Below are 27619 nucleotides of genomic sequence, written 5' to 3'. Positions count from 1 at the left end.
GTCGGGGCCACATCATTTACTTTTCTATTACGACTCCAACAAACTTTGAACTCTTACAGGGTTCACAACGAGTTGGACTCCATAAAGAGAGAGAATGGGACGCCATAAAGAGAGAAAATGAGAGACACAGAACGGACTCAAAGATGTAAGGGTCAAATCTTGCATTTTTTTGTTTTTTTTTTTTCGGTAATTCAGAGGAGAAGACAAGCCTTACTTGTTTTTTCAAGTGGATCGAGTTAGCTTTTTGAAAGTGTAAGTGGGGTGATGTTAGTGGTGAGAATGAAACCACAACATGGTGACTAGGGTGTGGGGTGCTACTGCTACGACCTCAGCTCTTTTCCGATCAAATCTTGTACTTTACAAGTAAGAAGCACATTTTCCCAAAAAATACAGTTTCGGTGTCAGAATTTTTACCGGTCTTGAAAGTCTATATCCAACCCTAATTATGAAATTTTTGATAATGTGACTGTCTAGTTTGATAATATGACTGTCTAGATTATATTTGTTACAAGATGCATAGGTCTTAAAATTAATATTTTTTTGATATTCATATATTTTGTGGTCGAGATGATCGATTACTTGATGTGCACCTTACTTCTATAATATAAATATGCAATCTTATATAAACTTACGTCAAGATGAATGCTTTGAAGATAATGTGGAGGGAGAGGAGTGACCTAAGATATTGTTTGAGAGAGAGGTAAAGGGAAAAAAAAAGGTTTGAGGATATGCACCATATCCTACAGTCCTATTACTCGACCTTATCATGCCAACAAGGGCCGATGAATTTCTCCTTATCCATTTAGGTTAGGGTTTCAATGTGAGACGTTTGTTATGTCGTTAGACTTAGACATATCCATATCTCCCAGCTCATGTTTGGCAGTTCTGTCCCCCAAAAGCTTTCGCCATCGCCCGAAATTTCGGTTTTCCTGTAATATCGGTCATATAATCAATCGCCAACATTCAACTCCCCATTTCACCATTTAACTGAATTTTCTTCAAACATGAACAGGATCGGAGAAAATCCAATCCATTTCATCATTTAACTGAATTTCTACCAAAATATACAAAACTTTCTTGCATTTTTCCCCAAGGATATCTCCTTGACCTCCTTTATTTAATCTAATACAAATCCAAAGCCTAAATGACAATGAGGTTGGGATTCTTGTGTGTGAGCATACACACCTATTCAAATGTTTTCTGCCTCAAAAATCCACCAAAATGATCGATTTTGGATTTGAAATTCACAAGTTCCTTATCTCAGCCACCACAATCATGAATACGAAAAAAAATTAAAAGAATTGTAAACATTAAAAATAAACTATTTTACGTTTTGTTTTAGGAAATTTAATCCCAAATTATTGGATTTGGGTTGTTTCTCTATCGAGATCATTATGGACCTGAAGTGGAAATATATCTACAATGAGTGTTTCAAATCACAAATCTCAATTCAATTTTTTCAAAGGGGATCCATTTTGAATCAGACCTCTATCTGAACTTTTCCCAATACATAATCCCATTACTCCTGACGTGTTTTATTCATGAAACAAGGGGCTTCCCATGTGAAATCTGAACCGTCCATATGATAGGAGAACTGCTGATGCTTTTCTTCCATGAGGAAGTTCTCTCATTGGTTACTGCATGGCCTTTTTTTAAGGACAAAGTTTACATAAGGCCGAGGCTCTAAACAATCAAATTAGTGCCCACTTCAAAAATTTCACTAAAAAAAGTTGTTTTGATTTCCAAATATCCTCAAATTGATCATCTAGACATCAAACTGCATGAACATGAGAAAAAAATGGATTTCAAGTTTTTGGAAATAGTGCATATTGTAACACATTTTGAACCGTCAATTTTCAAGATTTTCAAAATTTTATATATCGGCTCGATCTATACTATTTTTGAAGCTTTAAATTTTATAATTAACAATAAAAAATATATTTTAAGGCTATTACAAATATTTCCAATATTGAAACTACATTTCTCGACACTACTTTGAAGGTGCCCTTAACTTTGATTGTGTAGAGCCTTGGCTCTATACAAACCGCATTCTTTCTTTAACGAGAGGCACGACGTTTTCGTAACAAAGGCGTATTATGTCACTTCACCTGTAGTCATGCAAGCCATCAGCGTCCAATCTATGATTTGATGGTCGATATCACACTATACCACGACAACTCCTAGTTTCTCTCCAATCACCATCGAACCATTTCTTTAACGATGTTGACTATCTTGTGACTTGGGGTTTTTCCATGGAAATGGGATACATACACATTCTCTTTCACATGCACGTTCATAATTTACATGCTTTTTTCATGGCTAAAACCATAAAGGTTTTCTTGGATACACTTTGTACAAGGTAACAAATTTAAATAATCAAAGTCAGGTTGCACCTCCAAACCTTACTAGAAGATGTAATTTTAGCGTTGGAAACCTCTCTAATAGCTTGAAAATTTATTTCCACCTTTAAAGTTCAACAAATGTTGCAAATCAAACAGATCTACGAACACTTGAAAATATTGAAAATGGACGGTGAGATTATTGTGCTTCAAGATGTATTATTTAAGAACTTGTAAATTTGTGTTTCTTTTTATATTCATGCATCTCAAAGTTGACATAATCAAATAGAATTATACTTTATATACCATTTAAGACAAAAAGGTTGACGCTTTGTTCAAACTTCTTCTTCTTTTTTATATGGGTTTGTATATAATGAGTCCATTTATCTTTGGTACAATAAAGTCACAATTACTTATAACCCTTCAATATGAAATCTGATGGTTTAGATAAGTCACAAATTTCGAAAAAATTTCTTTTGAAATCTAACCTTGGTTAATATAATGAATGCAGCTACCCAATTTCACATCTAGTGATCAAGATTAATTATGATCACCTTGTGCCAAAAGTAAAAGATCTATGTATTTTTTTATTTTTATTTTTTAATTTCAAAAGTAATGACTTCCACAAAATGAGTAGGCAAAATTCTATATAAATAAATAAATCGATAATTGGATTTCTAGGGAGGAGAAGTATGTCATAATCTGAAATGTGGGGTATGGCGTATGCCCTACTTTTCTAGTGTAAGATTGACGCCTTATACAAACTTTTTCTTTTTTACTTTAAAATAAGTGATTTATGTGAAAGAATTAGGTGAAATTATAAACAAATAAATAAAAAAATATTTGGATTTCCAAGTAGGGGAACTATAACATAATCTAAAATGGACTATGGTGTAATGATACTCACAATCATCTCTTGCCAGTGACAAATAATGGAACCTTAAAGGCCCTGTTTGATATCTCATCAAATAACATGGTTTTGAAATTTTATCGAGTTACACTTAGGGTAAAATGTTAATAGTTTAATTTTTTGCTGTACCTATGTGTTATCATACATAATTTATTTACCACTTGTTTTTGCATTTACTAATCACATCTCATTTCATTTGAATCAGTGTTATTGACATTAGATTCAAGATTTATTGGAAATTGAAGGCATAATATTAAATCAAGTAAATTCATTAAATAAAGGCTACTCATGAGAAGCCTACTTAATCTAGAGTTCCATCCAATCTTTTTCCTTTTTATTTTTTATTTTTGGTTAACACATTTAGTGCAATAATAATGTATTTATTGTATTGGCAGCTGGACTTGCTAAGTGGCTTGGAACTTGAACTCGCGAACTTCTCTATTTTTCTTTCACTTCGGATCATTATTGTTACCCTTTATTAAATGTGATAATTATTGTTACCCTTTATTTCTTTTCTTTAGTAAACTATTAACAATTGGGTGTGGTTTCTATAAGGTTGCAACTTTAAACAATCCAATTGATGCGTACTTGTAAATTTTATAATAATATGTAATTTTGGTGTAAAAACTTCTTAAGATTATCTCAAAATCTATTTTCATATCTAATTATAAAATTTGAAACTCAAAAAATGGTTAAAATCAAGTATATCTAAAAACATATAAAAAATCTTGAAAGTGGATGGTCTAGATAAAGTATTGCAAGATGCACTATTTCAAGGGCTCAAAATCTTTTTTTTCTCATATTCATATATCTCGTTGTCCAGATGATCAATTAGAGTGTTTTTCAATGTTAAAAAAATATTTTCAATTCTACATTTTAAGGTTGCGACCTTATATAAACTTTTTCCTTAACAATTACCTCAGTACTTTTTCATAATTCATGTAAACTAACTAATGATGAGTGTGCATGGAAGTAAATTATAATAGAGAGATATATAAAGAGATCATTTCTCTTTTGTACAAGGAGGTCACAAGCACTATTATCTTTTAAAATTTGTGATTGTAAGAGTGTCACTGAAGGAAGACACTTACTTCAAAAAAATTTAATCTCGGACTCTGTGACTTACCCCAAACCATCCAATTTGATATCTAGTGAGTGGGAATAGTTATGACCTTGTTGTAATAAAGATAAATGGTATGTTACCAGACAATCCCTTTTGCAGCTTTTAGAACCTTTTGCTTATATACCTCATAAAAAATACGGGTACCCTAGATTTCATCTCAAAATAACTTGTAAAAAATACATTAAACTTCTAGCTCTGATCAAGATTAGACGATATAAAATTTAGCCTTGTGTGCATCCTAGATCAAATATCTTTTTCATGCAATTTTAATATCAATATTAAAGCTTTTCTTCCTAAGGTTGGTGCCTAGGTTTAGTAGATTGGACATTCCCAAACCATAGTATCCTAAAATTGGTCTGAACCGGGGTTTTGCCTGAGGGATGAAATGTACATTTTATGCCCATGAGAGCAAATAATCTTTTCAGTTCTTCAATAGAAATAAGAAAGAGTGATAGCATTTATCATCCCTTTCAATAGAAATAAGAAAGAGTGATAGCATTTATCATCCCTTTCAATAGAAATAAGAAAGAGTGATAGCATTTATCATCCCTTTCAATAGAAATAAGAGAGAGTGATAGCATTTATCATCAAATATGAAGTTTATCATCATACAAGAAGAACAAAAAGTTATTTGGAAGCCGGGCATCTTTGTCCAAGGCACAAAACCGTTCAAGAACAAATTGGATGAACCCTTCATAAAAAAAATTTCACCTGAATGTCGTGGTAACCTTATTGTCTATGTTGAAGGCAACAATATATTAAACCCTTGGGTTCATAATTCATACAAATGCCATAAAAAAAAAGGGAAATTTTAAGCAAGGCCAATAAAATATTTGTATTAGTATCACTTGGACTTTGTATGAATAATGAACCATAATGATACTCTCTCTAAATTACATCTCTCTCCCTGTGCACCATATACTAATCTACATCTCTCTAAGACTCGTACAGGAAACATCTCATCTCCACGTTTACTGATACCATTTCGGTTATTCTCTCGCTAAGAAGCTCTTTCTCCTTTCTCATTTACCTTTACGCTCATAAATTCATAGGATAGGATCATCATTCTAGTTTGATCCTAATTATTTAGGGTCAGTTATAAGAATCATGTTTCGTCATTTTGCTCTATCAAATGCTATATCCCAATAAAATCATTTGTTACGATATATTTTCTTACTTCCATCCACGTACTTTTGGACATATCCATTATCTTTTTAGAGCCTTTCATTTGGACGAAATCACACATCCTAACAAGTCTTGTATATGGTCTACACTGCACATAGTCCATCATAGAATAGGATCCTTTATTTTTTTTATTTTTTATTTTTTAAAAGAATACTTGGGCCAAATTTGGCTATGAAATCGCCAATTAAGTACTTTTGGTTCACCCCATTTTACTCTTGACGATTCTAAATTGGATTGAGCCACATTTAACAAAGAAATTTAAAAGAGACATTAAAGAATGGGAGAATCTGGTAGGGGAGATCCAATATTCCTCAAATCAAAATGATCCATTTCTTCATCTTGACCCAACTTAGCCAATACTAGTCGGACCAATGATGATATAATCCAATCTAGTGTGGGGAAAAGTTTATATAGAGCCGAGGCTTTAAACAATCAGCCCAGATCAAAAATTTTACTAGAAGAGGTTGTTTTGATGCTTAAATGTCCTCAAATTGATCACCTCAACATCAAGATGCATGGACATGAGAAAAATAATAGATTTCAAGTTTTGAAAAACATACATCTTGTAACGTATTTTTGGACCGTCAATTTTCAAATTTCTCATGTTTTCATAGATCTACTCTCGATCTACACCATTTTTGAAGCTTTAAATTTTATAATTGAAGTTAATATATTTTAAGACTATCACAAAGATTTTCAATATTAAAACCACTTTGCCAACAGAAGGTGGGCTCTAATTTGACTGTTTAGAGCCTCAGCTCTATATACAAACTACATGCAAACTGCATCCATTTATTATTGACCGCAATTTGGCTGCAGACTATGCTCGTTACAACATGCATACATTCAATATAGAATGACAATCAGGTACAGTCAATGTTGTAAATATATCGGCACAAAGTTCATTATATTGGGTTTCAATTCTTAAAAGTGATTTTCAGGGCCTCGTTTCTGTTGTGGGCTATGACACATGTATAGTCCAATTAGATTTTATGGTGCAAATCTATTCTCGCCCCACCTTGTGTCATCGAATACATATAGATGTTAGGGCCTACACAATAATATGTAGGGGCTTAAACAAAAAGAAATCTGATGCTTAATAAATGGGTCCTTCAATTTTTATGAAAATGGCAATATATCTAATACTGATGCTTTTACTTCCAATCCTGATTGGCGATATCAATCCAGGTCGACCAATTCTCTGCATCAAAAAATAAAGAATCAAAGGAAAATGTAAAAACTTAAAACTCCGCCGAGATTTGATGGGAATCAAGAATTGTCCATTCTTATCAGAGATGGTTCTTCAATAGAATGAGGCGAGTCTCTCCAGGTCGTCCTCTGTTTCATCGACTGATGTCAAGATATATTGCCACAAACATTTCTAACTTTTTTCTTTTGGACATTAACTTATTCTTGATATATATTGTGAGCCCCTGCTCTATAGAGATATTTGTACTTTTTACTTTAGAACTCTAACTTACTCTTGGATTCCTTTGTATAGTGTGCTACATGTGGACCAAGCAGAGCATTGGCAATAGAACCCTTGGAAGGTAGCTATGACTATATACAACCAAGTTCAGGCAGCAATAAGAGCAGGCTGTGACTCTTTCTATAGCTTGCACCAACTTGTGTGCTTATTTGCCCAATTCAAGAAATGGAGCCCTTTTGATCTTTTTATTTATTTATTTAAGTGTTAGCATAGGAAATTGGTGATGGTACAAACCTAGATGTCGGCACTCTCGAACCTTATTATTTTGGGTTTCCAAATGCAAGCCTTCCCACAACAATAATAATTACACGAATATAAAAAAATATTATTTACAAAACCATTAAGGGGTGTACATAAGAGGAATAAGAGGAAATATATGCGATGAGACACTTTACTTTTGACACAAAGAGGCTACAATCATCATTGACTATTAGATTTGAAATCGGGTGATTAAGGATGTGTCATTGTTTAGACTTAAAGTCCAAAATAAAATTTCTCAAATATTATGACACTTTCATCTATTGGATTTCACATGGAATTGCTAAATGTGATTGTGACCTCCTTGTCCTAAAAATAAATGGTGTTATAGAATACAATCCCGTACATCAAATGTGACAATTTTGTGGAAGTATCTTATCCTCCCAATAAACGCAAAATCTTGTGAAAGTGCATGAAGATAATATAAGTAGGTCACACACATATATGGGGGAAATTAAAAAATGCATTTAAGAGCATAACCTTTTAACATTCTACCCAATTTTTTATTCAAATTTGAAAAACACATAACACACATGGTCGTGAGTTGGAATAGTTGAAAATGTGTAAAATGTTAAATAGTAAAGACTTTTGACATGTCTTGATAAATTTCTCTATAAAATAAATAAGATTTACTTATTAAAACTGTAATTAGGGGCATATGTGAACACACATGCCGAGGCACTCTAAACACACACAAGTTCAGTACCTGCCTATTTTCTATGTTTAAGAGAATCTACCAATTTAAAAACAGTAGCCGACCCCAAATAGTGGGAATAAGGCTAAGAAGATGATGATCAATTGAAAAACAAGCCCTTTGCATTTAATTAGACAACAACCACATGAGTATTTTACTTCATACCAGTCTGGAAGTCTTGGGTCTAGGCATTTAGATTCCTATTTTCTCTAAGATAACCTAACATTTACCTAGCACTCTAAGAATCGAATCTGTCATTTCCACAATACAATATTGAAAATCCTATCACTTCCATCAGCTCCATCCATTCTGAATGTATGTATATAGTTTGTTTCCCATAAGTGCTATCCTTTGCTGCCATTTACTCCACATCTAGCATAGGGCATCTGTGCACACACACAAACCCTACCTTTACTCCTCACAAGAAGAAAGGTCATAGAACACAACAAAACCTCAAACACACAAAAAAGGTCATACACCCACGTCCCCACAAACAAACGTTCCATGTTCCATTACGCCAGCTTCAGAATAACAGCATGTACCCTACCCACAAATTACAAGTACATAGCCTCAAAACACAGATTTACGATAATGTCTACCATCCTTTTAACATTGTGCCAAATCTTTTCACATCTTGCTCGCCCATACTGGCCCGAGCTCTTTGGCTCGCGCCCTTAACACATGTTTCTGCACCTTTCCTGTGGCAGTCTTAGGAAGCGGCCCCACTACCACAGACTTAGGCACCCAGTATCCTGGCAGCCTCTTCTTACAAAAGCTAATTATATCCTCACCCACCTTTGCCTCTTCCTCCTTGCTCCCTCCCGTTCCCTCCCTTAAGGCCACAAAAGCACAAGGAGATTCACCCCATCTCTCGTCCTTGCGTGCCACCACTGAGGCCTCCAAAACCGCAGGGTGTTCATAAACTGCTTTCTCAACCTCCAAACTGCTAATGTTCTCACCGCCAGATATTATAATGTCCTTAGATCTATCCTTTACCTCAATGTAGCCATCTGGGTGTTTCACCCCTAGGTCTCCTGAATGAAACCAACCCCCCTTAAATGTCTCCTCATTAGCCTTTGGGTTTTTCAAATACCCCTTCATGACCAGATTGCCCCTCATCACAATCTCCCCCATTGTGGTCCCATCAGCAGGGACCGGGACCATGGTGGTGGGGTCCACCACATCTAGAGCTTCTAGCCCAATATAACGAACCCCTTGTCTAGCATTTAGGCGGGCTTGGGCCTCGATGGAGAGGGAGGCCCACTCGGGCTTGCGAACACATACAGTTGACGGACCATAGGTCTCTGAGAGACCATACGTATGGGTGACAATAAAACCCTTCTTGGACATACCAGCAAGAACGTGAGGAGGAGGGGCGGCACCGGCAGTCATCACATGGACAGGACCTGGGAGGGGGCAGATGTCTTGCTGTGAAGCATTGATGAGGGTGTTGAGGACAACTGGGGCTGCACAGAAGTGGGTGACCTCGTACTCCGCAATAGCTGAATAGACTGCCTTGGCTGTAACCTGCATTTTAAGCCAAAAGTGAGATTTAGAATCAATCAAGGGATGTCTTTTCTTCTTTCTAGTGACCTATGTATAACATAATACTGTATTATACTACTGGCTCAGTTAACAAGGAGTGTAGTTGGTAGCTGTTATCTATTGAAATGACAAAAGGATGGATATCTGTTATGGTGTAGCCAATGTTTTAATAAAATTGTTAGGCCTATTTGGGACTCACCAGTTTCTTTCTTAAATTTTTGTGTCACAAATGAAACTTTGTCCAATGTAAAGTGGACCGCATAAAAGTTCTCAAGGAAGAAGCATTCATATCTACATTCCATTATTACCGAGGGATTGCGGTTAACCCAGCTTAATACCATATATTGTGCATAACATAATTTTCAATTTTTGAAGGTGCTTAGTCTCTTGACTTGCGACACTGATGTTCGAGGCTTAGACTCCCAGCTTGTAGTTTGGGTACAGCAGTAATGTGACAATCATGCCTAAAGCATCTATCAAAGGAATCTTGGTTTGAGATATCTTGTGACTAAATACGAATCCAAGATGAAGTTTATGCTGAAACATCTTTAAAAATCTTGGCAGCACATTAAAAAACAAAAATCATAAATGATTCAGATGGGAAATGAGTCTCACTGAAATTACACAATAAGGACAACAATTTTCAAACGTGTGATGACAGCAAGATCACGGACAGAAACTTCCTACCTGAAACCATCGGTATGGAGCAAATATTTTCAAAAGAAAAAGCAGAACTTCTATTGATTGGAAAGGAATAGAAAGATGATATAAGTGCCTATAACATCGAGAAGGATGTATAGTACATTCATCTGATAAAAAGGAATTCCAGAAACTTTCCGTTAACAGTAAATAGTTAATTTGGGTTGAGGAACAATAGATAGTCAAGAAACAGTAGAAAAACGTTAATGAGATGATTCTTCGGATGCTTTAACCCAAAGTAATAAAATTAAGTAAATATATACATTATGTTTCCTTCAAATAGCCAAATGGAATATAATGAACGGTAAATGAAACATATTGCAGCAAATAAAGCGTTAATTCCGATTCGTATAAGTGTTCAAAGGATGATCTGAAATTAACCAGTTCTCTGCCTACCAACCAACCCATTCTGGTCTCCAGTTCAAGGTGCATGGCCTCATGTGAAACCTAGTTGAGCATTTACAGGGAATAAGAGGTGATAAAGAGACAGTAGATATCTCATGCATAAAGTGACATAAAAGTAAATGCATACCTCTCATATTTGTAAAGGACTAGAAAACACAAAACACCATAAGTTAACCTTGCAGGAACATAATTACAGACTCTAGATATATTGAGGCAAATTTTGGTCATTTAGAAGTTTCTGAGCAGGTTCAAAACTTAGGTAAAGAATGGGCAAATAAGCCAAAAGACAGATTAGTATTTCAGAGTGTAAGGAGATGGCCAGCCCAGCAAAAAGAAAAAAAAATAATAAAAAAAGGAGAGATGAGATACAAATGAACATAGCAAAAAGTTAAAAAACAAATGAGAAACTGGACGCAGATGAAGTGACAAGTTATAAGTTCTTTTGAAAGGAGAGAAAAGAGCAACTGTTAAAGACTTAAAAGTCCCTATGAAATTTTAAATAACTTGCAATTTGGAGTTACTCCAAAACTGAAAGTCACAAAAGCCATGCACAAGATCACCAGATGGCAGGATATATCTATTGTGCAGCTCTAACAGAATCCTTAAAACATGTAACCCTTATCTAGATATGCAGTAATCAAAATAATGGTTTATCTACATGATATTTATAAAATCTTTAGAAAAGACACAGCATGGAAATGCAAAATATAGGAGACAATCCTTAAACAAGGAAAAGCAGTTAGAAAAGTTAATAAAAAGATTGAAAGATAGGAAAGAAAAGAAATCCTTAACTATCAAAGAAAGGAAAGAAACAGAAACATTAATCTTAAAAAACTGAAAACTGATACGCCAATCCCATAACCTACTACGCATGTGTATATGACTCACTCGCCATCATGCATGAATAATTTATGTGCAATATCAAAATGTGCATCAGTCACCTGGCGAAGGCAAATGCTGGTCCCACATACAGCAGCAAGCGACCAAGTGAAGCACCATCCATTGCAATGAAACATGGGTAGAGTCCACAAATATATTGCTCCCTCCCCCATACCCCATATTAAGGGCCCACTCAGAGCCATGAGGTAAGCCCCACGATGGTGCAAAACCACTCCCTTAGGGCTCGATGTGGTCCCCGACGTGTACCCAAGAGCAATGCTATCCCACTCATCTTGTGGGCCCTTCCAAACATAATTTGGGTCCCCACCTTTCAAAAACTCTTCAAACTCAATGGCCCCTTTGTTTATAGCACTCTCTAAAGCTCCTCTATCACAAATCTCATCACCAACAACAATGAGAAGGGGCCACTTGAACTGGTGGCCACCACCTTCTTTGTTCTTCATTTCTGAGGCCAACTTGAGGGAAGCTTCAGCTAAGGGGAAAAATTCTTGGTCTACGATTATGGCAGACGCTGCAGAGTGGTAAATGAGGAAGGCGATGGTAGGGGCGTTCAGTCTGATGTTTACGCTATTGAGAACAGCTCCAGCCATTGGAATACCGAAGTGGGCTTCGTAACTGACAGGAACATTGGGTGCTATGACTGCTACCTGCAGGAGAGAGAGAGATGAAAAAAGTCACTTGGTTATATTACACACAAGATGTTGTTTGGAAATCTCAATGGTTGCATTAAAAATTGTAAGAGTCAAACTCAGTTGCCCACATAGGGGTTCAACAAAGATACCACAAAAAAGTAGAGAAGAATGCAGACTGGCAATAAATGTGACAAGAAATAATATGGAAGAACTGAAGTTGAACATTGACAGTAGAGCACATAAAAAAAAACCGTAGAAAATCTTTCTGTGTGTAGATGTGCATGTGTATGTGCGCGAGGAAGAGAGAAAAAGCGAAGAGAGAGATCGTTTTAAATGATTATATATTAAGTGATTTCAGAACAAATAGAATATTTAGATTATTCTTAACAAAATACATTCATTGTTAACACTACTAACCGTTGGGAGTGAGACCATTTCGGCCATCTATTCAAAGATGAAGAGCATGACCTCTCTTTCAATAATAAAAACAAAAAACCTCCGTGTAGAACAAAAATATACTGGTAACATTTATTACAAAGAGCAGAATAGAAGAACCAACAAGCATTTACTCTTTTAAAAACTATGGGAGAGAAGCATGGGCTATAGCACATGGATTCTTCTGTTTGGATGTCGTACCTGTATCATACACACACCTACCAACATATACTCTTATGGATTCCTCCTCTTGTGTTTCAAATATTGATTAAACTATATTAGACACTTACTATTTTATTTGATTTTTGGTTTTAAGTAGACACTTGTGAACTTTGAAATGTATATAGAACTTTCAATATATCTATAGATTCAGCCAATGAATGTATAATTAATTATTTATTGTCACTCATCATGAAATACACTAGTAGGAAACCATTGCTGGATTTGGTTCTCTTCATAATGGAAAAATATCATGATGTGGACAGATGGAAGGGCAGTGCCAAAGCAATTAGAATTAGAGGGTGGGTTTGCTAGGTCTTGTCAAAGCCCGACACCCGATCGGACCTGCTATGCGGTCCCGGTCCTTGCTATCGTCCCTTTAGGACCCTTCTTCACCTTCGGGCTGAAGCCCAACTTTTTCTGGTTGGGAGAAATGGACCTTTGGTCATGGAAGTCTTTCTCCTTGGTCACTGCAGCCTTTGTGACTAGAGTGATTGGCTTCGCCTTCGTTTCAGCAGCAAACCAACCACAAGCTTAAACCATTGCGAGACCGTTCACTCTGCAAGATAAGATCGAGGAGAATGCGTTCAAACTAGAACTGCCCGCCACCCCTCAATGTTGATCAGCTGAGTCGAGCCCTCCATGTTGGATGAGGCAGCTGAGTCACCAACCATATTACTAAACAGTGACACCTACTTGCTCACTGATCAAGCTATGGAATGGTACTTCACTCTCCCTAGGTATTCAATTCAATCCTTTGGCTCCCTTGTCAAAAAGTCTTTAGAACGCTTCTCAGCTATCACAAAGAGGGAAATGTTGATTCAATAAATGAGATATTTGAGGATGGTTGAATCTGAACCATTGTGCACCTTCAGAGCGTTACAGCTTCAGGACACAATACCATGCCCTTCATAATATTGTTGAATTGTAGAGGAATCTCACACAATCACTCTTTAAGAAACCATCAAAGCACCAACAAAACCAATAAGCATATACTCTTTAAGAAAACCATGGGCGAAAAGCATGGGCCAAAAGAGCTTATGATCACCCTTGTACATGGAGTCCTCTTTTAAGGTTTCACACCCATGTCAGACACTTATACACACACATATTGACACTGATTCATTCATTGCATCATTTTAGAGACTTACTCTTTTTTTTTTGCCTTCAGTAGATATTTGTGAACTTTGAAATGTATATAGAACTTTGTAAACATCTATGGATTCAGCCAAATAAGATATAATTGATTATTTCCTGCTACTCATCGTCAAATGGAATATTAACGGAACATTGTTGGATTTGATTGCCTTTTCATAACATATATCATGTAGCCAAATACGTTTTTCTCATGGCATGATGACTCCACCTCATTCTCGTGTAAGACAGTGACACATGTACCCATGTCCGTGCAACATAGCTATGGCCCAATAAAAACCAATAGTATGACTATCAAAAACTAGTAACTCTCTCTTTTCAAAACATCCCCAATTGAAAGTATTCTCCATTTAGTAATACAATTGAATGCAAATATAAGGAAGCATGGTAAAACTACACCTTGCTTTGATAGAACTAGCACTAATAGTACACCCATATAAGATAAGCAAACATGGAACACAATTGGGGGGGAGAGAGAGAGAACTCCATAAGACTAGGCTAGAGGGTAGACTAGAGGGTAGAACCATTGATTGCAAGTAGGGTGGAAAACGGGTTGGATCAACTAGGGACCCAATGGAACCTACGTCTTAGTCTAGGTTCCATTTCTCAACCCAACGGATCAGGCTCAGAGTCCAAAAGTGGGGACCAGTTTACATTATACATACATACATATATTTATATATGGAAAAGTATAAAATAAGACCATTTACCATTGGTACATGGTGGTCACAATTAATCTTGACCATTGGATGTGAAATTGGTGTGTGTGTGTATATAAATATATCTATGAAAAAGTTTGAAACCGTTTATCTTTGGTACATGGTGGTCACAATTAATCTATATATATATATATATATATATATATATATATATATATATATATGAAAAAGTTTATATAAGGTTGCAACCTTAAAATGTAGAATTGCAGATGCACCTTAAAAATCCATCGGAATAGGTTGTTTTAATGTTGAAAAACCCTCTAATTGATCATCTCGACATCGAAATGTATGAATATGAAAAATATATATATATAGTTTGTGTCCCATAAATAGTGCATCTTGCAATACATTATCTAGACCGTCCATTTTCAAGATTTTCATATATTTATAACTCTTCTTGATTTTATCCATTTTTGGAGTTTAAATTTTATAATTAGATATAAAAATAGATGTTCAGATGATCCTAAGAATTTTTTACACCAAAATATGTGTGTGTGTATATTACAAACACCTATATGTGAAGTTCTATAATACTTCACATATAGCCCATCATCATCCAAAATCCATCACATGGTCATGGATGTTTGATGGGGTTTGAATTTTAATAATATTGTTCGATGGTGTTTAAATTTTAATAATTTTTCTACATATCAAATGTTTAAAAGTGTCCCTCAATCCAATGATAGAGAAATAAAATCAAAATACTCTGACATACTTCCAACCGTATATTTTGTAGTGAGTCATAACCACATTGGTTTTTCTTTTTATGTGACCTAGACGACCTACAATGGAGGAGCTATGATGTTGAAATCTCTTTCATTTAAAAAACACCACACTTTCATATATATATGGAAAAAGCTAACAATACCTGGGCAGCTATAATGAATAGTAATATAGGTGGAATCCCAGCCGTCAGATTTTCATAATGTGGTTCAGAATGCATATCACTATATGAATTTTTATATTTTTTATAGAAAACGGATCATAATGAAATTTTAGACGTGTGTACTAAAAAATAGGGCGCACAATTAAAAAATATATAAAGAATATTTCCCAAAATATAAAATGATCAAAATACTTTTGAAAAATGATGGGGGTAATTTAGTCATTTTAAATTATTGAAAATAATTTTTTTATATTTTTATATGGTTCTCAATAGAGTGAGGTACATACACCCAAATTTTCATCTTAATCAGATTTATAAAAAAAAAATTAAAATTCATATAGTGATAGCATTATGAACCGCCCAGCTATTGGAGGTTTTACTATATATATATATATATATATATATATATATATATATATATATATATATATATATATATATATGGTAGTAGATTCTTTACGCCCACTAACTGACCGCTACAGAAAACGCCAATGGCCCAGATTGAATCTTGGCCGATCTGACGGCCACGACCTCTTTTCGTGTTTTAATTTTAATTTTTTTTTCTATAAATCCAAATTACTTGAAATTTTAGGTGTATATTTTTCTCATCAAGGCGCATCTAATAAAAATAATCCGCAAAAATAAAATTGACCAAAATACCCCCCAAACTTTACAGGGGTATTTTGGTCAAAACTTTTCATGTAAAATAATTTGTTTTTATATTTTTCGAAGATTCACCTATTTCTTATGTATACACGCTCTAAATTTCAGATCAATCCGATTAATAGAAAAAAAATTAAAATTCAAACACTACCGGACATGTGGGATCGTTGGATCGGCCCAGATTCATTCTGAGCCATTGCCGTTTACTGTAGAGCAGTACGCCCTTGGGCTGACAGGATATTTTCCCTATATATATATATATATATATATATATATATATAGGAAAAAGCCCTTATAAGTCCATGGGCTCATGAAACAGTGTAAGCCCAACGACCTAGATTGATTATGGACCGTTCCAATTATCACAATTGTATTTTGTAATTGAATTTTAATATTTTTTCTACAAATCCAAATTACTTTAAATTTCAAGGGAATTTTGGTCAATTTAATTTATGTGAATTATTTTAATATTTTTATGTGAATTTTGGTCAATTTAATTTATGTGATTTTTTTTAATATTTTTAGTAAGTGCGCCTTGATGAGAAGCGTTTATGCTCCAAATTCCATGCTATTTGGATTTATATAAAAAATATTAAAATTATATTACCGATATACAGTCCTGACTGTCAAATCGACCCAGATTCAATCTGAGCCACTGGGCTTATACTATTCCATCAGCTAGTGGGCTTGCCCTAGCATCTTATATATATATATATATATATATATATATATATATATATATATATATATATATATATATATATATATATATATATATATATATATATGGTGTGGTTTCCATAAGGTTGCAACCTTAAACAATCCATTTAAAGCACACCTCCAAATTTTATCATAGCATATAATTTTGATGTAAAAATATTTTTAATATTATCTCAAAATCTGTTTTCATATGTAAGTATAAAATTTTAAACTCCAAAAATAATTAAAATTAAGTAAATCGATAAACATATGAAAATCTTGAAAATTGCTGGTCTAAATAATGTGTCGTAAGATGCATCATTTCTAGTACTCAAAATCCTTTCTTTTTTCATAGTCAAACATCTCGACGTCGAGATGATCAATTAGAGGGTTTTTCAATATCGAAACAACCTTTTCTAATGGATTTTTAAGGTGCATCTGTAGTTCTACATTTTAAGGTTGCAACCTTATATAAACTTTTCCCATATATATATATATATATATATATATATATATATATATATAAGTGTTAAAAATGCCCATAGGCGAATTGCTACAGTGTTTCGCCATCGTCGCAGTCCCCGTATATTTTTTACGTCAAATTTGAGTGAAAAAAAAAAAAACCGTTATGGACATGCTATATCCATGACGGATAGCTACAGACATGCTACATCCGTGACGGTCTTTAATCCAATCCGTCCGAAAATATTGGACGGCACCGAGCAAATGGGCGAAAATACTATTCACTTTTCCCCATAGGCAATCTGTAGGGCTCACAAGAAAAAATGAGCCCAACGGCCCAGATTGAATCAGGGCCAATCTGACGATCACGGATGTTCAGTAGTGTTTGAATTTTAATTTTTTTCTACAAACCCAAACCGCTTGAAATTTTAAACATGTGTTCTTCTCATCAAGCCGCACCTAATAAAAATATAAAAAAAAAAATCCGTAAAAAAAAAATTGACCAAAATACCCCCAAAACTTTACGGGGGTATTTTGGTCAATATTTTTCACGTAAAATATTTTTTTGATATTTTTCAAAGATTCACCTATTTTTTATGAACACACGCCTAAAATTTCAAGTGATTTTGATTTGTAAAAAAAACATTAAAATTCAAACACTATCGGACATCTGTGATAGTCACATCGACAGAGATTCAATCTAGGCCGTTGGACTCATTTTTACTTGTGAGCCCACTGGCTCACATGATCATTTACAAGGGTATTTTGGTCAATTTTTTTCATGTAAAATATTTTTTTGATATTTTTAAAAAATTCACCTATTTTTTATGAACACACACCTAAAATTTCAAGTGATTTTGATTTCTAAAAAAAACTTTAAAATTCAAACACTATCGAGCATCCGTAATTGTCAGATCGGCCCAGATTCAATCTGGGCCGTTGGACTCATTTTTACTTGTGAGGCCACTGGCTCACAAGATCATTTAATATATATATATATAGGAAAACACTACGCAACTCCTATAGGCGAAAATAGACTGTGATTTCGCCTACCCCTATCACTGTTCAAAATTCACCGCGTGGTCACAATTGTCCGGTAGTGTTTCACTTTTCATTTTTTTTCTACAAATCGGAATAACCTGAAAATTGGAGCGTATATTCATCAAAAATAGGGGAATCTTCAAAAATTATAAAAACAATATTTTACATGAAAAAAATTAACAAAAATATCCCTGAAAAGCTTTGGGGGTATTTTGGTCAATTTATTTTTCGCGAATAATTTTTTTCTATATATATATGGAAAAGTCTTCCCAATGCCTATAGGCGAAAATAAATAGTGATTTCACCTACCCTCATCACCGTCCAAAGTTCATGGCACGATCAAGATTGTCCGATAATGTTTTATTTTTAATTTGTTTTCTACAAATTTAAATGACCTAAAATTTAGAATGTATATACATCTTACTGAAGCACATCTAATAAAAATATAAAAAAAATTATCCATCGAAAATTAAATTGACCAAAATACCCCCGAAACTTTTCAGGGGTATTTTGGTCAATTATTTTCATGTAAAATATTTTTTTTATAATTTTTGAAGATTCCCCTATTTTTTATGAATACATTGCTTCAAATTTCAGGTCATTCCGATATGTAGAAAACAAATGAAAAATGAAACACTACCGGACAATCGTGACCGTACGATGAACTTTGGACAGTGATAAGAGTAGGCGAAATCACTGTTCATTTTCGCTTATAGGCGTTGCGTAGTGTTTTCCTCTATATATATATATATATATATATATATATATAAAGCAATGATTTCATGCAACGGTTGTATTATAATATAATGCAACTACATTAAAAAACCATGTTAGAGACATTTATTTGACACAATTTTGTGGATGTATACTTTTTTCATTCTAAAGAACAATCACAAAGAATAAAATTTAGAAAAAAACGCCCTAGAAAGTGTTTTTCTAGCCCAATTAATAGAAGCCGTCCATTTAGTGAGATGGTTAGATATAGGCCTCAGAAGGATTTTTTTATTTCCAAAATTTTATATAGTGTTATCATCATTAGATTAACAATGCTGAAAAAGAAAAAAGTGATTTTGAATTATTCAAGGCCTAGATATTGAAATTCACCAATGGATGGTCGAGATTCATTGTTGGAGGGTACTAATTTTGACCATATCTAGGGTACAAAATTGAATTTTTTTTTCTATAAGATTGATTAGGAGGATGAAGAGAATGTATGTGCAAAATTTGGGGTCATACAAATACCAAAAACATGGTTTTCTAGAAGTGTGGTTGCATCATACTATGATACAACTGTAGTATGAGATCATTACCTCTATATATATATATATATATATATATATATATATATATATATATATATATATATATATATATATATATATATATATATATGGTTGTATGTAAGTATGCCTATAAATATGACCACCTCATCAATGAAAATTTCGATGAACGGTTAAAACTAGATTTTTTTCAGATCACCAGGTTCTAGAATTCCAAGCTCAAGCAATCGCAGGTTCCCTAACCTCTTTAAATTCTCTACAGGATATTAAGTAGTATTCCCAAGACACAGTTATCAAAAGCTTCAGCTTTCCAAAAACTTCCATTCCAAGGGGATTTCTCAGTGCATATAATTGCGCGTATTTCAGTCATTTTGTCAATAGTTGATATGTCATAATAATTTTGTCGACCTATTCCGAAATTAGAAGGATATTGGGCCCACCTGGAACCTTGAGAGTTTAAGTTATTCCAAATTAGAAGGATATTGGGCTCACAAGGAACCATTCAATACTGACACGACTCATATGGGGTGGTGCATTGGTGCAGTTTCGCATACGGACGCCTCTATAGGTGTAGGGGTACGGTGCCCTTCAAATTTGATGATGGTATATAATTTTAAGGTAAAATGTTATTAGGATTATCTCAAAATCTATTTTTATATATAATTATAATATTTTAAATTTTAAAAATAGTTAAAATCAAGTAGAACTATAAACATATGAAAATCTTGAAAATTGATGGTGTAGACAATATGTTGTAAAATGTACTATTTTTTAGACTTTAAATTTTTTTATTTTGGGTGCAGTCCACATACAGATGCATCCGTAGCTGTAGAGGTAAGGTGCAACTTCAAATTTTTTTATGGTAAATAATTTTGATGTAAAATGTTCATAGAATTTTTTCAAAATCTATTTTTATATCTAATTATAAAATTTTAAATTTAAAAAATAGTTAAAATCAAGTAGATCTATAAACATATGAAAATCTTGAAAATGGACAGTGTAGATAATATATTGTAAAATGCACTATTTCTGAGACTTAAAATCTTTTTATTTTTTCAGGTCATACATCTCGATGTAGAGATGATCAATCAAAGGGTTTTTCAACATTAAAACTCCCTTTTTCGATAGATTTTTGTGGTACATCTGTAGTTCTACAGTATAAGGTTGCATCCTTATATAAATTTTTTCTGTTTATTTTTCATAGTCATAGATCTCGATGTCGAGATGATCAATCAAAGGGTTTTTCAACATTAAAACTACCTTTTCCGATGGATTTTTGAAGGGCATCCGTAGTCCTACATTTTTTAGATAGCATCCTTATATAAACTTTTTCTTTGTATTAATGAATGAGACCAAACCTAAAAATGTAGACCTTAAAATTTTCCTTTAAATAAAAAAAAATTATATATATATATATCCTTAAAATAATTTATTCAACTAATGGGAAAACTATAGTGTCAAACGATTGTTTAATATCATGGAGGTTATTTTGAAATCATAATTTGATAATAATAAATGAGCAACTTCTACTCCCTAAGTCAGATGACTTATTTGGGAGGATTTTTTTCAATTTGAAACCACTAGATAGTTATTCTAAAAAACAAATTGAAATTTGAGTTTTTTAACACTTAAATCTCAACCTCAAAAAATTGGAGGGCTTCCATTCAATCATGAAAGACTATTTTTTTTAAGTGCTTAGAGGGTATAATTTTTAGGATTTTTTTTTTATTAAAGTTATTCTATGTGATAAAAATGTTATATCTGCAAAATTTGAAAAAAATAAAAATAAAGAAGAGTTTTAATTTGAAAATAAAAAAAAAATTCTAAAAAGAGCTTTAATTTGAAAAATAAAAATAAAAAAAATTCTAAGAAGAGTTTTACCCAATGGAGTAAATAGACAGTATACTCACTATCTTTTGGTATAAAAAATCTCTCTCTCATTGACAATTAGAAAAGGAAAATTGTTTCATGTGGGCTGGACTGCATTTCTACCTATGCGATCCGTGTAAAGCATCCATCTTAAAGATGGATGATGTTCTATATAAAAACAATGGAAACGGTCCAAACGTTTTCTTAGTAGAATTGTTATTTTTACTTTTTAAAATTTATTTATTTATGCATATTCATGATATCCATATTAGATAATACATGTTCTTAAAAAATTAACTACTAAAATCCATCTAAAAGTAGATCTATTAAGAGGCCCACATTTGTACATATGCGGGCTTGGCCGCATAGGCATTTGCACACATGCGGGCTTGGCCGCATAGAAACCAGGTCCATAAGAAAACTCTCCCTGATTAGTTAGTAAAAGTTATCTCTCGCCTAATTTGACAATAAGAGGACTCTCTCTCTTGCTGACGAACATGAAACTGTTCATGCCACCCTCGTGGGTTACAGGTTGCAAATATCAATTATAAAATGGGTGCGGTTTGTATAGAACCTGGGCTCTAAAGCCTACCTTCAAATAGTGTTGAGAAATATGATTTTAATATTAAAAATCTTTGTGATAGCTTTAAAATATATTTTCATATTTATTTATAAAGTTTAAAGCTTCAAAAATATTATAGATTGACATATTTATGAAAACTTGAAAATTGACGGTGCAAAAATACTTTACAAAATACACTATTTTTAAAACTTACAATCCATTTTTTCCTCATGTCCATACATCTTGATGTCGAGATTATCAATTTGAAGATATTTGAGCATCAAAACAACCTCTTCTAGTGAAATTTTTCAGATAGGCTCAAATTTGATTGTTTAAAACCTTGGCTCTATATAAATTGGTTAAAAAAAAAACCTGGGCTATATATAAACTTTTCCCTTATAAAATTGGAGTAACGTAGATTACTGACCCTCCTCGAGAATTTAGTAATAATAAATTAAACAATAAATAAAAACAAAAATGCCACTTTTGAGGAACGGGAGCTCTTTTCTCGCCATTTAAAAAGGACGATAATGCCTCATACAGGGACTGCCCCCGGCCCCCGCTCGCCAACACATGGGCATTTTCGTCATTGTATCCAAATAAAAAGAGGAAATAAGTAGCAGGGATGTACTTGGCATTGGAAGAATAACTGAGGTTTTTATTTGTCCATACTTGGAAAGATATTAGAGGCCGCCCAAAATGGTCACCAACGATGAAAAGAGCTATTCCTCAAGAAAGGCCATTCTTAAGGGGCTCCACGATCACATATAGGGAGTATTTTTTATTTTTAAGTTTTAATTTTTAATAAACTCAAGATTCTAATCTGGTCACTTTAAATCTATTTTTTAATTTAAATAAATGTGAAAAAAATATGTTATTTTTAAACCCACTATTTTCTCTCTCCTCACTTATTTATCTCAAACTACGCTTTTTTTCTCTCTTCACGTGTCTTTCTCGTTCTCTTGCCTCCCATGTTTCTTCGAACACCTATCTCTCTTCCTAATAACTTCTTACCTCCATCAAGCCCATCTCTTTCTAGAAGTTTGAAGATGACTTTTAGAAAAGACATGTCTTTTTAGATTCGTTTGGCCTAAAAAAGATTTTAATTAGCTCAAGAGTTCAGAATAAATAAAATCTATAAATTTTATATCCCAAGTTACATTTTAAAACCACGGGTCTATTATGAAATGAAACATAAAAATAAAAAGTATGGAGATATTTTCCCTTAAATGTACGCTACATTCCCGCATATTCTATACATGGGAGTGTAGAGTACACTTGATTGTGGAGCCCTTTAAGCATGGCTAGATTTATTATTTTCCAAAGAAAAATTTTGAATTTCTTGTAGATCTCCCCTTTTAAAAATTAGATTCTATAACGAAGCGTAGAGTAATTTAACTGTGTAGCCCTCTAAGAATGGCTAGATTTATTATTTTCAAAAGAAAAAATTTGAATTTTGAATTTCTTGTAGATCTCACCTTTTAAAAATTAGATAGCCTGTATTCAATATTGATACATTATTGTTTAAAGTATAAAGGTTTCAAAGAATTTTTCTTGTTTTGTTTTCATTGAGGCTAATCTAGGGATTGAAAGAGGTTACATAATGGAATTTTACTCCCGGGAGCATATAAACAGTATGCTCCTATGGGAGTAGGACAGCTTTCGGCTTGTATTTTGGAATCAACCATGTGCCCGTGTGGCGGTAAGAAAGGTAAACAAAAGAATTTCTTAAATACCCCAAGCAGCTGGACAAAGTACAATATTATTCAATTCCAATGATATCGGTTTTACCATTGCAACCTAGAGGCGCAATCTGGTAATTCAGGAAAGGTAGGAGCAACTTGATCATTTCAAAGTTCAAATGATTTTCAGCGAAATATTTAGCAAGAGCTTGCTCCCATTTTTTAAAGTTACAGTTTATGCAGGGCTCGGGCTTTAAATTTTCATCCCAAAAAACTTCCTGCGAAGTCTCTTCAATGTGTCCTAAATCAATTTCCACCACTAAATATGAGATTTTGAAGTTCAAAAAATTAAAAGAAATCCACTTGAAAACAGGTGGTCTAGATAATAGTTTATATATATATATATATATATTTATTTATTTATTGTTTTAGAGCTTCAAATGCGGCTTTTTTTTGTAACTTCAAAATTGAGAACATCTTTTAGCATTTGTTTTCGAATTGGGCTGGTGTAGTGGTGGTAGCATTCTATATCCTAATCACGCTTTCTATTCGAGCATGCTTACCGACTGAACAACCATGCACCTCTCACGAACGTGTGTAAACAAGATAATACCGGAAATACCCATAGCAGCTAGACAAAGTACAATATTATTCAATTCCAATAACCTCAGTTTTACCATTAGTCTCTAAAGGCGTTTTAGAAGTTCTAGAGCACGTTTGATAATTTCAAAGTTCAAATGCCTTTTATATTTAAAAAGAGTTGACTTCCGGGAAAACCTCATTTTGAAATTTCATTCAAATAAACACCCTTGGGAAAAATCATAACTCTTAATTCAATTTTCAATTTTCACCACCTGAAATTTAAAATTCAAAAAACGAACCAAGACAACCAAACCGTGCCCCTTTCTTTTTGGTACATAAGCACAAACCCTACGATTTAAAAAACGTAAAATTTTTTAAGGACATTTTTTTTAACTTTAAATTTCATTATGTGAAATTTGGTTCATTTTTTAAACTTCAAATAATTTGGTCCATTTTTTTAACTTTAAATTTCATATTCAGTGGTGAAAATTGAATTAAGAGTTATGATTTCGACACGGTTTCTATAAGTCCATGTAGAAAAAAGTCCACTCTTAAAAATCTATTTTTGAGATGGATTTTTTGACCCAATTTTTAAGCACATGTAATCTTTAACACGAAGATCATGAATATAAAAAATAAAAATATTAATTTTATGAAAAAAACATTTAAACATTAGTTTCAATTGTTTTTAAATAGACCACCCATCTTTAATATGAATGCCTTATACCTTGAGACTGCATAATGTAGCAATGCAGTCTAGCCCGCATGAAACAATTTTCCATGGCCGTGAGGCATATTACTACGATCACAACCCCAAGCCCTATACTCAAAATCTTCAATAGCTTTTGAGAGGTTTTATTTGTTGGGTGTGGTTTGTATAGAGCCGAGCTTCTAAATAATCCAAACTAAAACGTACCGTCAAATATTATCAAAAAATACGGTTTTAATATTGAAAATATTTGTGATAGCTTTAAAATATATTTTTATCTTTAATTAAAAAATTTAAAGCTTCAAAAACAGTCGGAGATCTATAAAAACTTAAAAATCTAAAAAAATATGATGGTCATTTTAAGATACTTTATTTTCAAAACTTGAAATCCATTTTTTTTTCATGTATATACATCTTGATAGTGAGATGATCAATTTGAAGGACATTTGGACGTCAAAAGAACCTCTAGTGAAATTTTTGAGGTAGGCTCTAGAGCTTGGACGTCAAAAGAACCTCTAGTGAAATTTTTGAGGTAGGCTCTAGAGCTTGGTATGTATATAAACCTTTTTTTTTTTTTTTTGCATCAAGGCCGGATTACGAGGACACCTGCTAGTGGGGAGAATCTTGACCGTTCATGAATTTCAACGAACTCCATTTCTCTCGGACCAAAAACTTATCCGCTGAAAACCTATGACTACTATATTTGCAAAAAAAATTCATCGCAAATAAATGAATTCTTTTCCGGTTCGTGTGCAATTAATTTTCACTTTGAAGAAAGAAATAATTTCTCTAAAAATTTAGAGGAAATCATGATAGATGAGACATGTTTAAAGAAAAAAATCAACTGCCATTTGCTTCAAGATCTCCTCAGTTTTCCATCGAAAAAACTGATTCATAAGAAGAAAAAAAGAGTACAGAGAGAGAGGGAGAGAAAAATCTATTCCTAAATTAGTCCTGTTTTAGTACTTTCACCATCAATATATATTAAAAAATTAAACAAAATACCATGATTCTCGATATTGAATGACAGATAGAGGCAAATCATCTTTTTTGCCTCTTTCTGGCATTCAATATCGAGCCAAATACAATCAGGAAACAACCAGCACATTGAATCCCTAACTAATTAAATAAAACAAATATAACAAAAATACATAAAATGGATAAAACATCCATAAATTTTAAAGAACGAGATAAATTAACTTACAGTTTTTCCAGGACCGATCGAGTGGTTCAAGAGAGCTGAAGCCATGCGTCTGCATCTCTCGTTTGTTTGCTGCCATGTGTAGTGAACAGAGCCGTGGATAAGGGATTTCCTCTCAGGATAAACCTGAGCCGCACGATCAAGGAACCAGAGGGGCGTCAAGGGCATGTAATTTGCTCCATTCTTTGGCAGGTCGTCTATGTCTCTGGGACTCGCCCCCATTGCTAAAACACACTCTCTTTCGAGAGCGGATTTTAGAGAGAGAAAGAGGGTGGAGGAGGCTAGTTGTGGCGGGGAGGCAGAGTGGCTATTTATCGATCAAGTGTTCGTGTAAAGTTTGCGTTTCGATAGTGATAATGAGAAAGACCTTAGGTTTAAAGGAAATAGCAGATGAGCCCCAAGTTAAATTTGGGGAATTTGTTTAGGCATTGTTCATAAAGACGCTCGCTCTTTATCTTCGTTGCACGACGTCTCAATCATTTTCATCATTTAAATTTTAAAATGGATGATTGTAAGAGTGTTATTGAATAGGTATAAAGTCTCCAAAAATAAGTTTTCGAATGTTTCGTGACTTATCTCAAACCATTTAAATTGAAAATTAATGAATGAGAATGATTGTCACCTTTATGTACAAAATAAAAAAAAAAAAATTTATATAACGTCAAGGTTCTAAATAATCAAATTAGAGCCCACCTCAAAAAATTCGTTGGAAGTTTTTTTATGCTCAAATATCTTCAAATTGATCATCTCGACATCAAGATGAATGGACATGAGAAAAAAATAGATTTCAAGTTTTGAAAATAGTGCATCTTGTAGTGCATTTTTTAATAGTCAAGTTCCAAGATTTTCAAGTTTTCACAGAGCTGCTCGATTTAAACTATTTTGTAAGATTTAAATTTAATAATTAAAGATGAAAATATACTTTAAGACTATCATAAAGATTTTCAATATTGAAATCACATTTCTCGATACTACTATTTGAAGGTGCGCTTTATTTTGATTGTTCGGCTCTATACAAACCGCACCCATTCCTAAGATGTTTATACCGGTTGATTGACAATCCCATTTGTTAATCCACCGATATAAAGATCTTACGAATAGGTCTTGGGATTAGTTTTAGCCGTTGATCCTAGGTTCCATTCTTACTAAACTGACTTATTCAAAGAAGGGCTTAATTTTAGCCGTCGATGTTTGCAATGGTACATCCTAGTTTCCATTCTTACTGCTTAATTCTAACCGTTGATGTTTGCAATGCTACATCCTTGTTTCCATTCTT

At 33.4% G+C, this 27619-nt stretch overlaps 1 protein-coding gene and 1 long non-coding RNA gene across 3 annotated transcripts; one reads left to right on the top strand and one right to left on the bottom strand.

Moving 5' to 3' along the window:
* The first annotated feature begins 119 nt into the window (after positions 1–119).
* On the top strand, positions 120–9741 carry LOC148783391 (uncharacterized). Its single transcript, XR_016049849.1, has 2 exons — positions 120–363; positions 7059–9741. It is a non-coding gene; the product is annotated as an uncharacterized LOC148783391 (long non-coding RNA).
* AAE7 (acyl-activating enzyme 7) lies at positions 8103–26761 on the bottom strand. 2 transcript variants are annotated; one of them, XM_006855231.4, is made up of 3 exons: positions 26347–26761; positions 11589–12194; positions 8103–9525 (listed from the first exon to the last, which is right to left on the bottom strand). In XM_006855231.4, the coding sequence occupies exons 1-3, from the start codon at positions 26563–26565 to the stop codon at positions 8626–8628; spliced, it is 1725 nt and encodes a 574-aa protein (XP_006855293.1). In that variant the 5' UTR covers positions 26566–26761; the 3' UTR covers positions 8103–8625. The 2 variants fall into 2 exon arrangements, with proteins under 2 accessions (XP_006855293.1, XP_088715158.1); XM_088859032.1 differs by lacking the exons at positions 11589–12194; positions 26347–26761 and adding an exon at positions 10639–10707.
* Between the last annotated feature and the right edge of the window lie 858 nt (positions 26762–27619).

This window comes from Amborella trichopoda, chromosome 2 (genome assembly GCF_054954075.1).
Source record: "Amborella trichopoda isolate Santa Cruz 75 chromosome 2, AtrichopodaSantaCruz75HAP2 v2.0, whole genome shotgun sequence".
Lineage (NCBI taxonomy): Eukaryota > Viridiplantae > Streptophyta > Magnoliopsida > Amborellales > Amborellaceae > Amborella > Amborella trichopoda.
The sequence above is the reverse complement of the archived record's forward strand: the minus strand, read 5'-3'. Positions and strand labels throughout refer to the sequence as shown.